The 12,498-nt window shown below is 42.2% G+C and overlaps 1 protein-coding gene across 1 annotated transcript in view; it reads left to right on the top strand.

Moving 5' to 3' along the window:
- XPOT (exportin for tRNA) overlaps positions 1-12,498 on the top strand; it is a 39,697-nt gene that overhangs the window by 14,762 nt on the left and 12,437 nt on the right. The window contains exons 10-18 of the mRNA XM_068170482.1: positions 313-549; positions 1,477-1,515; positions 5,452-5,514; positions 6,566-6,690; positions 8,802-8,946; positions 9,095-9,214; positions 9,383-9,477; positions 10,660-10,729; positions 11,856-12,094. Coding sequence (XP_068026583.1) covers positions 313-549; positions 1,477-1,515; positions 5,452-5,514; positions 6,566-6,690; positions 8,802-8,946; positions 9,095-9,214; positions 9,383-9,477; positions 10,660-10,729; positions 11,856-12,094 — 1,133 coding nt within the window. The remainder of the gene's footprint in view (positions 1-312; positions 550-1,476; positions 1,516-5,451; positions 5,515-6,565; positions 6,691-8,801; positions 8,947-9,094; positions 9,215-9,382; positions 9,478-10,659; positions 10,730-11,855; positions 12,095-12,498) is intronic.

Consider the following 12,498-nt stretch of genomic DNA (forward strand, 5'->3'; position numbering starts at 1 on the left):
GTAGGTATGTGCTGTGGCTGCTTTTGTTTTGAACCTGCTTCTCAATGTAAAAAGAGAAACATCTGAAGAGGTGAAGCAAGCTAGTGTTGCGTTAAGGGAGGACAGCCAAATCTGGCATTGCTATAATTTTTCTCTCTCCATTTCCCAGGGAAAATGAACCAGGCAATTACACTTCCCATCTAGGAGGCAAATATTTGTTTTGTTTCTACATAGTAGATATGGGGAATAGAATAAATATAATACAGTCTGTGAGATCATGCCATCTAAATATGAGTTCTGCTAGTTATTTTAATCATATATCTTTTCTTGCAGGAAGAGGATGTGGATTTTCTGGCCAGATTTTCTAAACTGGTTAATGGGATGGGGCAAGCATTAATAGCTAGTTGGACTAAACTGATAAAAAGTGGTGATATGAAGAGTGCTCAAGATACTCTGCAAGCTATTGAAGCAAAAGTGGCCCTGATGTTACAGCTGCTAATCCACGAAGACGACGACATTTCATCTAATATCATTGGGTTTTGTTACGACTACCTTCACATCTTGAAACAAGTAAATATGTTTGGCTTCAGTTTAACATCAGGTTTTGACATATTGTCCTAGTTTGGAGCCACTAGCTGCCCTGGGCAAAAGGACAGAAAAGGTGTTTTACCCCTTCCCAAGGAGTACATTAAAAATGCTCCATACTGGATTAGAAGTTTAAATGGAAGTTCTGTTTACAAATCTATACAAAAGGCATTCAGGTAAAAGGAATGAATTCACAAATGAGGCTCAGTTCCTCACCTGGCCCTACCAGGCCAAAACCTTCCAGAGCCTTCCAAAAAGCCTCCACCCCACTCATCCTCAGCAGGCCCAAGAGCAGGCAAACTGTCCCCTGCTCTCAGTTAGGCCTGGGGCTACCACAGGCTTCAACAGGCCCTGTGGTGTAGCTGGAAATTTGCTGCCAATCAAGGCCAAGAGAAAGTCTCTCCCCCACAAACCATAAGATAACAGCATGTATATCCCAAGATGGATAGAGAAGAGAGGCATTTGCCTGTATGCTCCCTTAAATAGAGAAATACAGGAAAAGAGAAGAGAATAACAGATTACAATATCTTGGGACAAGCTGTCCATCCTCCTGGGACTCTGTAGCCTTTGGAGGACTTTAACTTATACCAATTAACTCTTAATTTCCTTTAACCTGCAATACATCTGATTTAATTGGTTTTTTTTATAAGAATACATGAATCTCATACTATGTACAAGGTGATTTGAAAGATGGATGCTTTGATTAATTAGCATTCAGCATCTTTAATGGCCGTGGACATGCAATTTCTGTAGTGTTCGGAAATCCAAAGGAAATGGGTTCAGTCTTGCATGAAGCAGAAGGAAGCCTTGCAGATTGTGTGATTTGTTTTTTTAACAAAGCAAACCTCTTTTTCTATCCATAATAAATGTTACCCTACCAAAAAAAAATAACACTTGAAATTTATTTTACAGCTTTCTGCACTTTCAGACCAACAAAAAGCTAATGTAGAAGTAAGTATCTTCTTCTTACTAGAGTGCTTATTGGGTTTGTGTTTTTTTTTCCATGAATGCATTTGGTCAGAATCTTTCATTTTGATGAAACAAATCAGGTTTTATGTGTAGGTCTTAAAATGTACATGTGACAATAATTAAAAGGGAAGACTTAAAAGTAAGGGCAGTATGTTCCATGTTCTAACTACAGCTGTGTGTTTTAAATAGTAAACCTGTGTGTAATTGTGTATGAAGGTGAAAGCTATTGTAGAGCCTGTCTTTCCAAGCAACCCATAAGTGTATGTTGGTAAGCTCCTGTTGACAGAACGTTCTTGAATCAAGATAGAAGAAGAGGACTTTGTTATAAGGGTCATGAAGTTCTTCACCATAAGGGTGGTGAGACACTAGAACAGCTTGCCCACAGAGGTGGTGGAACCCCCATCCCTGGAAGTTTCTAAGGATAGGCTGGATGTGTCTCTGGGCAACCTGATTTGGTGTCTGTGCCCATGGCAGGGAGGTTGGAACTAGGTGATCCTTGAGGTCCCTTCAGACCCTGACAGTTCTGTGCTTCTGTGGCTTTTTTTTCCCTGAAGTTTTGTATTTTTAATAAAATCTACCCTACTTCCATAGGATTGGAAGAAGTATGGGAAGGGTTGTCATAAAAATCAACCTTTGATAGTATCATAAGTTAAACTTACAAAAGAAGCTGCAATTCACAGAACTGTTGTATTTATAGTGAGCAGTTAAGTGTAACATTGAAGTGTACATTAAGTTTGAGTTTATACATAAGCTTGCATATCATAGTATCAGTCAGGGTTGGAAGGGACCACAAGGATCATCTAGTTCCAACCCCCCTGCCATAGGCAGGGACACCCCACACTAGATCAGGCTGGCCAGAGCCTCATGCAGCCTGGGCTTAAACACCTCCAGGGATGGGGCCTCGACCACCTCCCTGGACAACCCATTCCAGGGCTTCACCACTCTCATGGGGAAGAACTTCCTCCTCACATCCAGCCTGAATCTCCCCACCTCCAGCTTCATTCCATATATAATAGGTTTAATAATAAAGTGAATTTTATGTCCAGTTTTGGAAGTAGGGAACTCACTTGTGTTTTTCAGCACAGTCCTTAAATTTCTTTTCCCTGTAAGCCTTCTGCATAAATAGAGATTACTAATTTAGATGTAGAACTGGTTAGATTGGTGCAGGCATTTTGTAAGTTTGTACAGCTGACAGCTGTGATTCCTTTTCCTTTACAAAGAAAACTGAATTCTCTACCTGTTCTAACATGACAAGTTGAAATTGAATAACCGATCTAGATTATCTTGATCTAGTTTTGTCTTGTATCTGTTCAAATTAGATGAGGTAACACAAGAGAATATTTATAACATCACTTAATTTTTTTCTTTCTCACTGTCTCTTTTGTTCTTATAACTGTATCAAACCAAATTATTACTGCAGTGCACACTTAAAGTTTGCCTGTGACTGTCCCAATATCTGTTGGTTTGTTAAACTTACTTTCATACTGAAGAACTTTGCATTTATTTCTGAATTTGCTGAGGATTTGCATTAAACTGTGAAGTGATCATACCTGTCTTATTTCATCCAACTCATAATCAAAAAGTATTTGGAAATAGAAAATAGTAAGATTTGGAGTGCTTTAAACCCTAAAGGAGTGCTGCTAAACACACAATTTAATTTGTACCTAGAAAGTCCTTGCTTCCAACTTGTTTATTTGCACAGGAAAAAAGGGGATCTTGTTTATTAGGTCTTTGAGGCCTTAAGTTTTTTCTCATTGGCAGAATCAGAGTTTTAGTTCTTGCAAAGGCAAATGTTTCATAGTATTTCTGACTACAAGCATATCACATGAATGTTTTGCAATTATCTGAATTCTTTGATAATTGCTTACAGAGAGCAGAGACTTCTCACAGGTGATGCTGACACTTGGTTTCAATAGAAAGTCTGATCACAAGGGTCCAGGGAGATGTGATGGTCAGCTTTAAGTACCTGAAGGGGGTCTGCAAGAAGTCTGGAAAAGGAATGTTTATGAAGGCCTGCAGTGATAGGACAAGGGGCAGTGGTTTGAAATAAGAGAAGATTTAGATTGGATGTTTGAAAAAAGCTCATTATGATGAGGGTGGTTGAGTGCTGGAACAGGTTGCCCAGAGAGGTGGTTGAGGCCCCATCCCTGGAGATACTCAAGGTGAGGCTGGACAAAGCTCTGGGCAACCTGATCTAGCTGAGGATGTCCCTGCTTTACTGCACAGGGGGTTGGACTAGATGACCTTGGGAGGTCCTTTCCAACCCAAACCATTCTGTGATTACTATTTGACCATGTTCTTCCTCAAAGTACTACAAGTGCCTATTTCTGCAAGGTCCCCAAGAACTTCACCTTAGATTAAGTCATTGATCCATTTTGGCATTAAAGAACTTCAGTTTTGCACTTAAAATGTGAAACATGTAATCACGATTCATTTGCCAAAAGTGCTGTTAGTTGTTGGGTTTTGACTTTTCTTTATTCTCTTTTTTTATTATTTCTCTGACTATCCACGTTCAGAACTTCCAGTACTGAAAGAGAATCACAAAATGCTCATCTAGTTCTTGCTGATATGATCAGTCTTTTCATTTGTTATAATAAAAGCAACTGGCTACTGAATTTAACCAATATAGTAATTAAAAAAGGCATAAGTTTGGTCTTTTATTTGCTAGTTGATAATAGGGATGAGTTGCTCTGTAATACTGATCAAAGACCTGTTCTAATTCTACTGAGTCTTCCTCACTATTTAGTGGACTCATTCCTTGCAGTAGGTACACAGATACGTCCTACCCCATTACTTGTAGCTACTTTATGTTTTCTTTGAATTCTAACACATTATTGTTGTCTGTCTTATAAAAATGGTCTGCCTCTGATTCGGTTTTAATTACTCAGAATAGCTTTTTGTCCACTTGGAATGTTTTGGATTTAATACACCATTTCATTGGTTTCCCAGAATCAACTTGAAGTGAAAATTAAAATGTGGTAGATTTTAAAATGCTTGTTTTGGCTAACTCTCTGTGCCAGTCTCATGCCTATCCAACCATGGAAGCGTGACTGGGATTGAGTACTCCATGTGTTTTAGGCACTGAATCGGAGTTCTAGGAACCTGAACTAGTAAATGTTTGCTAAGATCAAAGTGATACATTTAGAGTTTTGAGACTTCAGTAGGCCTTCCCAACAGTCCCTGCTAAGGTGAAGTTGCACAGCACTACATTAATTGATCTTAGAATTTGCTGCTGCTGAAAAGGGAAGGTTTTGTTTTTCTTGTGGGCTGCTCATGGCTCCTTATTCTTGGGATACTTGCTGAACGAGTTCAGCTTCTTCACCTGTCCCCAAAAATCCCAAACTCTTGAGGATGTTGTATTCAGTATTCCTAAGGTTGGAAGAGACCTCAAAGATCATCGAGTCCAACCTGTCACCACAGACCTCATGACTAGAGTAGGGAGGACACCACTACCCACTGCAGGCTTGAACTTGTGACCTTCCCATTAAGGGTCTGAGTTGATGTTAGGGCTTAGATAACCTGCCCCTTTAAAATAGTATCTTGGACAACTTAAGATTCCTCTGCCTAGTTCAGTCACCTTAATCATTTAATGTGAACCAAACAGCACAGATTACAAGCAGGAAACAAAGCCAGATAATACTGTCAGAGACTGAGAGCTCCAAGTCATTTGTTCTGTGTATCTGGAATGGCATCTGTGTATTCACTCGGAATGCTGCAGAGTACAGATTCTTTGGCTATAATCCATTTGTTTCAATTTGGACTGCTACTTCTGCTCAGCCTCTGAAAATAATTTGAATTTTATTTAAAATATTTGTAAACACTTAGCATTGGCTTTAACATTCCTTCTGCTGTAGGATTTTAACTGTTGCTTCGGCTCACCTGTCTGCTTCCGCACTTACCGTTCTGTTTTTGTCTCAGGCAATCATGTTGGCTGTTATGAAGAAGCTGACCTATGATGAAGAATATAATTTTGAAAATGAGGTATTGTGTTACATGAATAAATAAATGCAACTTAAATTGCATGTAGTAAAACTTGCTGACTTTTAAAATCTTGACTTGCCATAGACTACATATTTGAGGGTAAGACACAAGAGTCTGTAGGCTAAAATTGTTTCCTTTGTGGAACTCTTTTAACCTGTAGGCATGTCAGCATAGGACAAAGCAACACAGTGAAGAGATAGCTAGGCCAGTTCAGTTAGGAGAATATTTCTGGCTTCATTTGTGCAGGAGTAGGCAAATGCAGCTGTGCTGTTAGCTGGCTTTTCAGCGTGAGTTTGTGTGTTTCTGCACATCATTTCTGTCTTATAAAATGGTTTGAGAAACATTGTACATTGAAACCATTTAAGAGGTGGACTTGACCTACTTCAGATATTCAAGCTTCTGCAAAAAACAAGCTGAAAGAGACTGAAGGTCTTTGATTTCACTTTCCTCCCATGCTTACATATGTCAGCCAGCAAAATGATTCAATATGTTCGACTTGACTTTTGCTCCAGGCTGTTTGGAGAGCTATGCTCTTTAAAAAGTTAACTTAAAACTGCATCCAGTCCCTCATATATGTTTCTCCAGTTTAATTTTAAAACTAAGCTAGATGCTGAAAAAGAACATCTCTGAGGAGTGAGTCAAGTTTCAAGAATTGGGTCAAGAAGACTTTGCCAAGGGCACTTTCTTCCTTGTGCTTTGGCTAGTTTTCAGTTTGGAAAGCCTTTTTAATATATTCCTGAAGGTAATGCAGTGCATCTCAATATTCAGTATTCAGTATTCCTAAGGTTGGAAGAGACCTCAAAGATCATAGAGTCCAACCTGTCACCACAGACCTCATGACTAGAGTAGGGAGGACAATATACTACAATCAGCCAAAAAAGGAACCTGCTGTTATGTTGCAAGAGCATAGGGTGAGCTTTGTTGAATTCTCTGCACATGATGTACTTGGCTTGTATGTACATGTTTTTGGTTCGGGTGTAAATGCCTTAGAATGGTTTGGAATAAATTTGAACGTGAAAATGTGAGCCTTGCTGACCTGAATGTTTTGTAGGGTGAAGATGAAGCCATGTTTGTGGAGTATAGAAAACAGTTGAAACTGTTGCTGGACAGGCTTGCTCAGGTCTCACCAGAGTTGCTCCTGGCATCTGTTCGCAGAGTTTTTAACACTACGCTTCAGTAAGTTGAGTTTTCTTAACTTGTTTATGCTCTGCCCCTAGCTTGTGTGCCTCTTGTAACTGTCACCAGTGTGTCATGAATGTAAATGTTGTTAGAATATTAGAATAACCTTTATTACTAGAATAAACCAAACCAGGTTGGAAGAGACCTTCAAGATCATTGTGTCCAACCCATCAACCAATCCAACCCACCCAAACAGCTAACCCATGGCACCAAGCACCCCATCAAGTCTCCTCCTGAACACCTCCAATGACGGCGACTCCACCACCTCCCCAGGCAGCCCATTCCAATGGGCAATCACTCTCTCTATATAGAACTTCTTCCTAACATCCAACCTGAACCTCCCCTGGTGCAGCCTGAGACTGTGTCCTCTTGTTCTGGTACTGGCTGCCTGGGAGAAGAGACCAACATCCGCCTGTCTACAACCTCCCTTCAGGTAGTTGTAGAGAGTGATAAGGTCACCCCTGAGTCTCCTCTTCTCCAGGCTGAGCAACCCCAGCTCTCTCAGTCTTTCCTCATAGGGCTTGTGTTCCAAGCCCCTCACCAACTTTGCTCTTCTCTGGAATTGTTCCAGCAAGTCAACCTCCTTCCTAAACTGAGGGGCCCACAACTGGACACAGTACTCGAGGTGTGGCCTAACCAGTGCAGTATACAGGGGCAGAATGACCTCCCTGCTCCTGCTGGCCACACTGTTCCTGATGCAGGCCAGGATGCCGTTGGCCCTCCTGGCTGCCTGGGCACACTGCAGGCTCATGTTCAGCCTGCCATCAACCAGTACCCCCAGGTCCCTCTCTGCCTGGCTGCTCTCCATCCACTCTGACCCCAGCCTGTAGCACTGCATGGGGTTGTTGTGGCCAATGTGCAGAACCCAGCACTTGGATGTGTTCAATCTCATGCCCTTGGACTCTGCCCATCTGTCCAGCCTGTCGAGGTCTCTCTGCAGAGCCTCTCTACCCTCCAGCAGATCAACTCCTGCCCCCAGCTTGGTGTCATCAGCAAATGTACTGATGATGGACTCAATGCCCTCATCCAGATTGGTGTAGCAATGCAAAACCAATTGATAGAATGAGCTTGTTACAGCTTCATCACAAATATGACTATTGCTTAGAAGGAAAAAAGCTTTCTTTTAGTACCCTTAATGGCAGGGGGAGGGTTGGTTGTTTGTGGGGATTTTTTTGTTTGTTTAGAGATGGGGGTGGTGGTTTACCTACACAGCAAGAGCCATTTGGGCAGGTGTTAACTTTACACCTCAATGAAGTGGTTATGAGATGTGGGAAATAAATTTATGCATTCCTGCTATCAGAGTGACCAAGATTGGATAGGGAAAAGAAACAAAGGCCAAGTACTTTTTACAAAAAGTGCAGAAACAGTCATAGTATCATAGTATCAGTCAGGGTTGGAAGGGGCCACAAGGATCATCTAGTTCCAACCCCCCTGACATGGGCAGGGACACCCCACACTAGATCAGGCTGGACAGAGCCTCATCCAGCCTGGTCTTAAACACCTCCAGGGACGGGGCCTTGACCACCTCCCTGGACAACCCATTCCAGGGCTTCACCACTCTCATGGTGAAGAACCTCCTCCTCACATCCAGCCTGAATCTCCCCACCTCCAGCTTCATTCCATTCCCCCTAGTCCTATCACTACCTGAGATCCTGAGAAGTCCTGGAAACTATGCATGTACATCAAGAAACATTATTACTGCTTGCCTGACTAGATGAACAGTTGAATGAATACAAATAGGAATCAATATTGTTGGTGGATTCCTTGTACCTTGCTCTTCAGTGAGCCTTCATTTTAAGCACAGCTGAATGGCTTGTCCACACGTTGCAGGTGGTTTTGCACCTTAAGGAAATCTGTAACTTCGAAGTTGAAACTGGTCAAAGAAAGTTGATAGCACCCTGATGAAGAGGTGCTGTGTTTGTGGCTAAAGTCTTCCAGAAGCACCCTGAAATACTGTCTAGGTCTTCCAGTGGTTTTCTTAGTTTAAATCTGCTCTTTGTATTCTGTGCATCTGAAGAAGGCTCTAAAGGAAAATACTGAAAGGATAGAGCTGTGGTTATTTCTTAAGCTACTGCACACTCTGCATCATCTCTGTATTCTTTCTCCAGGAATTGGCAGACTACGCGGTTTATGGAAGTAGAAGTAGCAATAAGGCTGCTGTATATGTTGGCTGAGGCCCTGCCTGTATCCCATGGTGCTCACTTCTCTGGTGATGTTACAAAAGCTACAGCTTTACAAGACATGATGAGAACGGTGAGCATGGGTGTTGTAGGAGGTGTTTAACAATGCTAAGACTAGAGCATTCCAAATGGCTCATCTCAATTACCAGCTCGTCACTGACACTGTAGTTTGGTGGTTGTAAATGGCTAAAGTACTAACTTGTTAATGCTCTTACTTGTAGCTGGTGACTTCTGGTGTTAGTGCCTATCAACATACATCAGTGACCCTGGAATTCTTTGAAACAGTGGTTAGATATGAAAAATTCTTTGCTGTTGAACCCCAGCACATTCCAACTGTTCTAGTAAGTTCATCTCATTTACATTTTGGACTAGATAAGTTCTTTAGACTTAGGACATTTTCTTACTTTCTGAAGGTCCCTAAAGAAACTGGGTTTCTTAACTTGTTGGATGATTAGCTTTCCCCTTTTTTGTTTAGGGATTCTAAGACTGAGATACTTTCTTGATTGCAGATGGCATTTTTAGATCACCGTGGTCTTCGCCATTCGAGTCCCAAAGTACGAAGTCGAACAGCTTACCTCTTCTCCAGATTTGTCAAGTCTCTCAAGTGAGTAAAGCTGTTAACATAGCCAAATGGCACTGAATTGCCATAGCCCTTCTGTACATCACAGCTGTCACTGAAACACTGCAGTCCACTTGAAGCCCAGCCTCAGGTAATAAGAGCACCCTGGAGCAGGATTTTCCTGTTGTGCAGTGCTAAGGTATCGGTGGGAAAAAATTCACAGGAGAAAGAACTGGAATCATGGAATCACAGAATGTTAGGGGCTGGAAGGGACCTTGAAAGATCATCCACTCCACTCCCCTGCCAGAGCAGGGTCACCTAGAGCAGATCTCACAGGAACGCGTTCAGGCAGGTTTTGAATATCTCCAGAGAGGGAGACTCCACAACCCCCCTGGGCAGCCTGTTCCAGTGTTCTGGCACCCTCACAGGGAAATAATTTTTCCTCATGTTTTCATGGAACTTTTTATGCCTCAGCTTCCACCCACTGCCCCTGTCCTGTCATTGGGCATCACCGAGCAGAGCCTGACTCCATCCTCTTGGCACTCACCCTTTACATCTGTATAAATATTGATGAGATCATCCCTTGTGGCTCTGCACTGGACTCTTTCAAGCAGTTCCTTGAGGTCTTTCTTGAACTGAGGGGCCCAGAACTGGGTACAGTATTCCAGATGCAGCCTCATCCACAGTATGCTTAGCTTATTTTGATTAGATGTTAAGACATATCAGCCACGTAAATGACTATCCTGCTTTTCTTCAGTGAGCAGAATTGAGTAAATGGATCTGGAGACTACCCAGAGTGACTCTTCTATGTCCCTGACCAAATTGTGAATATTTGCTACATGAAGTATTGTAAAGTTTCCTCAGTGTATTAGAGTCCTATCCTCCTGGACTTACTTCACAGACATGTAGAGGCAGGAGAAGTTCCACGATATTTCAGAAGGACCCTGGGTTTCAGCTGGTAGTGAAAATACTTAATTCAGATGAGTAAGGCTATGCATATCTTAAAATATGAGGGAAAGAAATTATTTCCCACTACGCTCTGTCAGTCTGACCTATCACAAGCACCATGAGGCAGGTTTTTCTACAGCAGTGCTTTGATATTTAAAGGGGAATTCTGTGTTGAGAATGTAGTTTACTGTCTAGCTTTACAGCTGGAATAAAACACTGGTAAACCTGTAAAAGTGAACATGCTTCCAAATGATGTGATGTACTTGTGTTTTACTTCAGTAAGCAGATGAATCCCTTTATTGAAGATGTTCTGAACAGAATACAAGACCTGCTGGAACTTTCTCCTCCTGTGAGTAATTTTCAGCAGGCTTTTGTTTGCACTTACTCATCAGTGTGACTGATTACTTAGTGTAAACTTGGTATGCAAACGTTTGAACTCCTGCTTTTTTGGTGTGAGATCACTTGGCATGCTTACATTTGTACCTAATTTTAATAACCTTACTTGTGTGGGTTTCTGAGAGTACAGGCTAGAGATGGGTGTGTATACAGAGGGCTGTCTTTCTGAGGTTTTTATATAGTTGTTCCTTCAACTCTTTTTTTCACCTCTACTTGCCAATTCTGCTTAAGTAGGAAGAGAATGAAATTATTCATAGTATCATAGTATCAGTCAGGGTTGGAAGGGACCACAAGGATCACCTAGTTCCAACCCCCCTGCCATGGGCAGGGACACCCCACACTACATCAGGCTGGCCAGAGACTCATCCAGCCTGCTCTTAAACACCTCCAGGAATGGGGCCTCAACCAGCCCTCTGATCATCCTCCTGGCCCTTCTCTGGACACCTTCCAGCACCTCCAGATCCCTCTTGTAATAGGGGCTCCAGAACTGGAGGCAGTGCTCCAGGTGGGGTCTCACCAGAGCTGAGTAGAGGGGGAAAATCACCTCCCTTGACCTGCTGGCCACACTTCCCCTGATGCAGCCCAGGATCTGATTGGCTTTGTGGGCTGCAAGTGCACATTGAGAGCGCATGTTGAGCCTTTTGTCCACCAGCACCCCCAAGTCTCTCTCCTCAGGGCTGCTTTCCAGCCAGTCCCTGCCCAGCCTGGATTTGTGCCTGGGATTGCCTCGACCCAGATGCAGGACCCTGCACTTGCTCTTATTGAACCTCATGAGGTTGGCTTGTGCCCACCTGTCCAGGTCCTTCTGGATGGCCTCCCTTCCCTCCAGCGTGTCTGCTGCACCACACAGCTTGGTGTCATCTGCAAACTTGCTGAGGGTGCACTCAATGCCACTGTCCATGGCACCCACAAAGATGTTGAACAAGACGGTATAGATAGTATCTAAAGTATCTATAATATCTAAAGATACTATAGAGATTGCTTAGATGTGATTAAACAAAGAGTAGTATCTTTAAACCTTGAGAAGACAACTTTATAAAGGACATTTAGTGAATCATGCCTGTTATCTTCCCTTTTAGGAGAATGGTTACCAGGCTCTGTTAAGCAGTGATGATCAACTTTTCATTTACGAAACAGCTGGAGTATTAATAGTTAACAGCGAATACTCTGCAGAGAGAAAACAGGCTCTGATGAGGAATTTGTTGACTCCATTGATGGAGAAGTTCAAAGTATTGTTAGAAAAACTGATGATGGCACAAGATGAGGACAGACAGATGGCACTGGCTGACTGCCTCAATCATGCCGTTGGGTTTGCTAGGTAGGTACAGCACAATGACTCTGTGTTTCTGCTTTGAGTAAAAGGGAAATACAAAGAATTCATTGGGAGGAGGGGCTGAGTTTCTACCTATTGACCTAGAAAATAAGTGGTTGTGGAATTTCTTATGGTAGCCCAGAAAATTAGGTAGGTTCCCTTAGAAAAGGCTGCTGTGGGTATAGACACAGTGGATACGGAGCAAGTCTATAAGGAACCAACATCACTTCCCTTCCTCTATATTCTAATAATAAGTTGTTTGTGAATTGTTAAATTGTTAAATTCTTGAAAAAGTATAGCCACTTTCTAAAAGATAATTCTGCTTGTGACATGAAGTGCTTGGCTCCTGTTTCATGAAATACAGTGTCCTAGGTTAGTGCATGGGGTTTGAAGTGTTCTCGGGGTTACTT

Source organism: Melanerpes formicivorus, unplaced genomic scaffold, assembly GCF_026170545.1.
Source record: "Melanerpes formicivorus ecotype bairdi unplaced genomic scaffold, bMelFor1.0.p_v2 SCAF_3, whole genome shotgun sequence".
Lineage (NCBI taxonomy): Eukaryota > Metazoa > Chordata > Aves > Piciformes > Picidae > Melanerpes > Melanerpes formicivorus.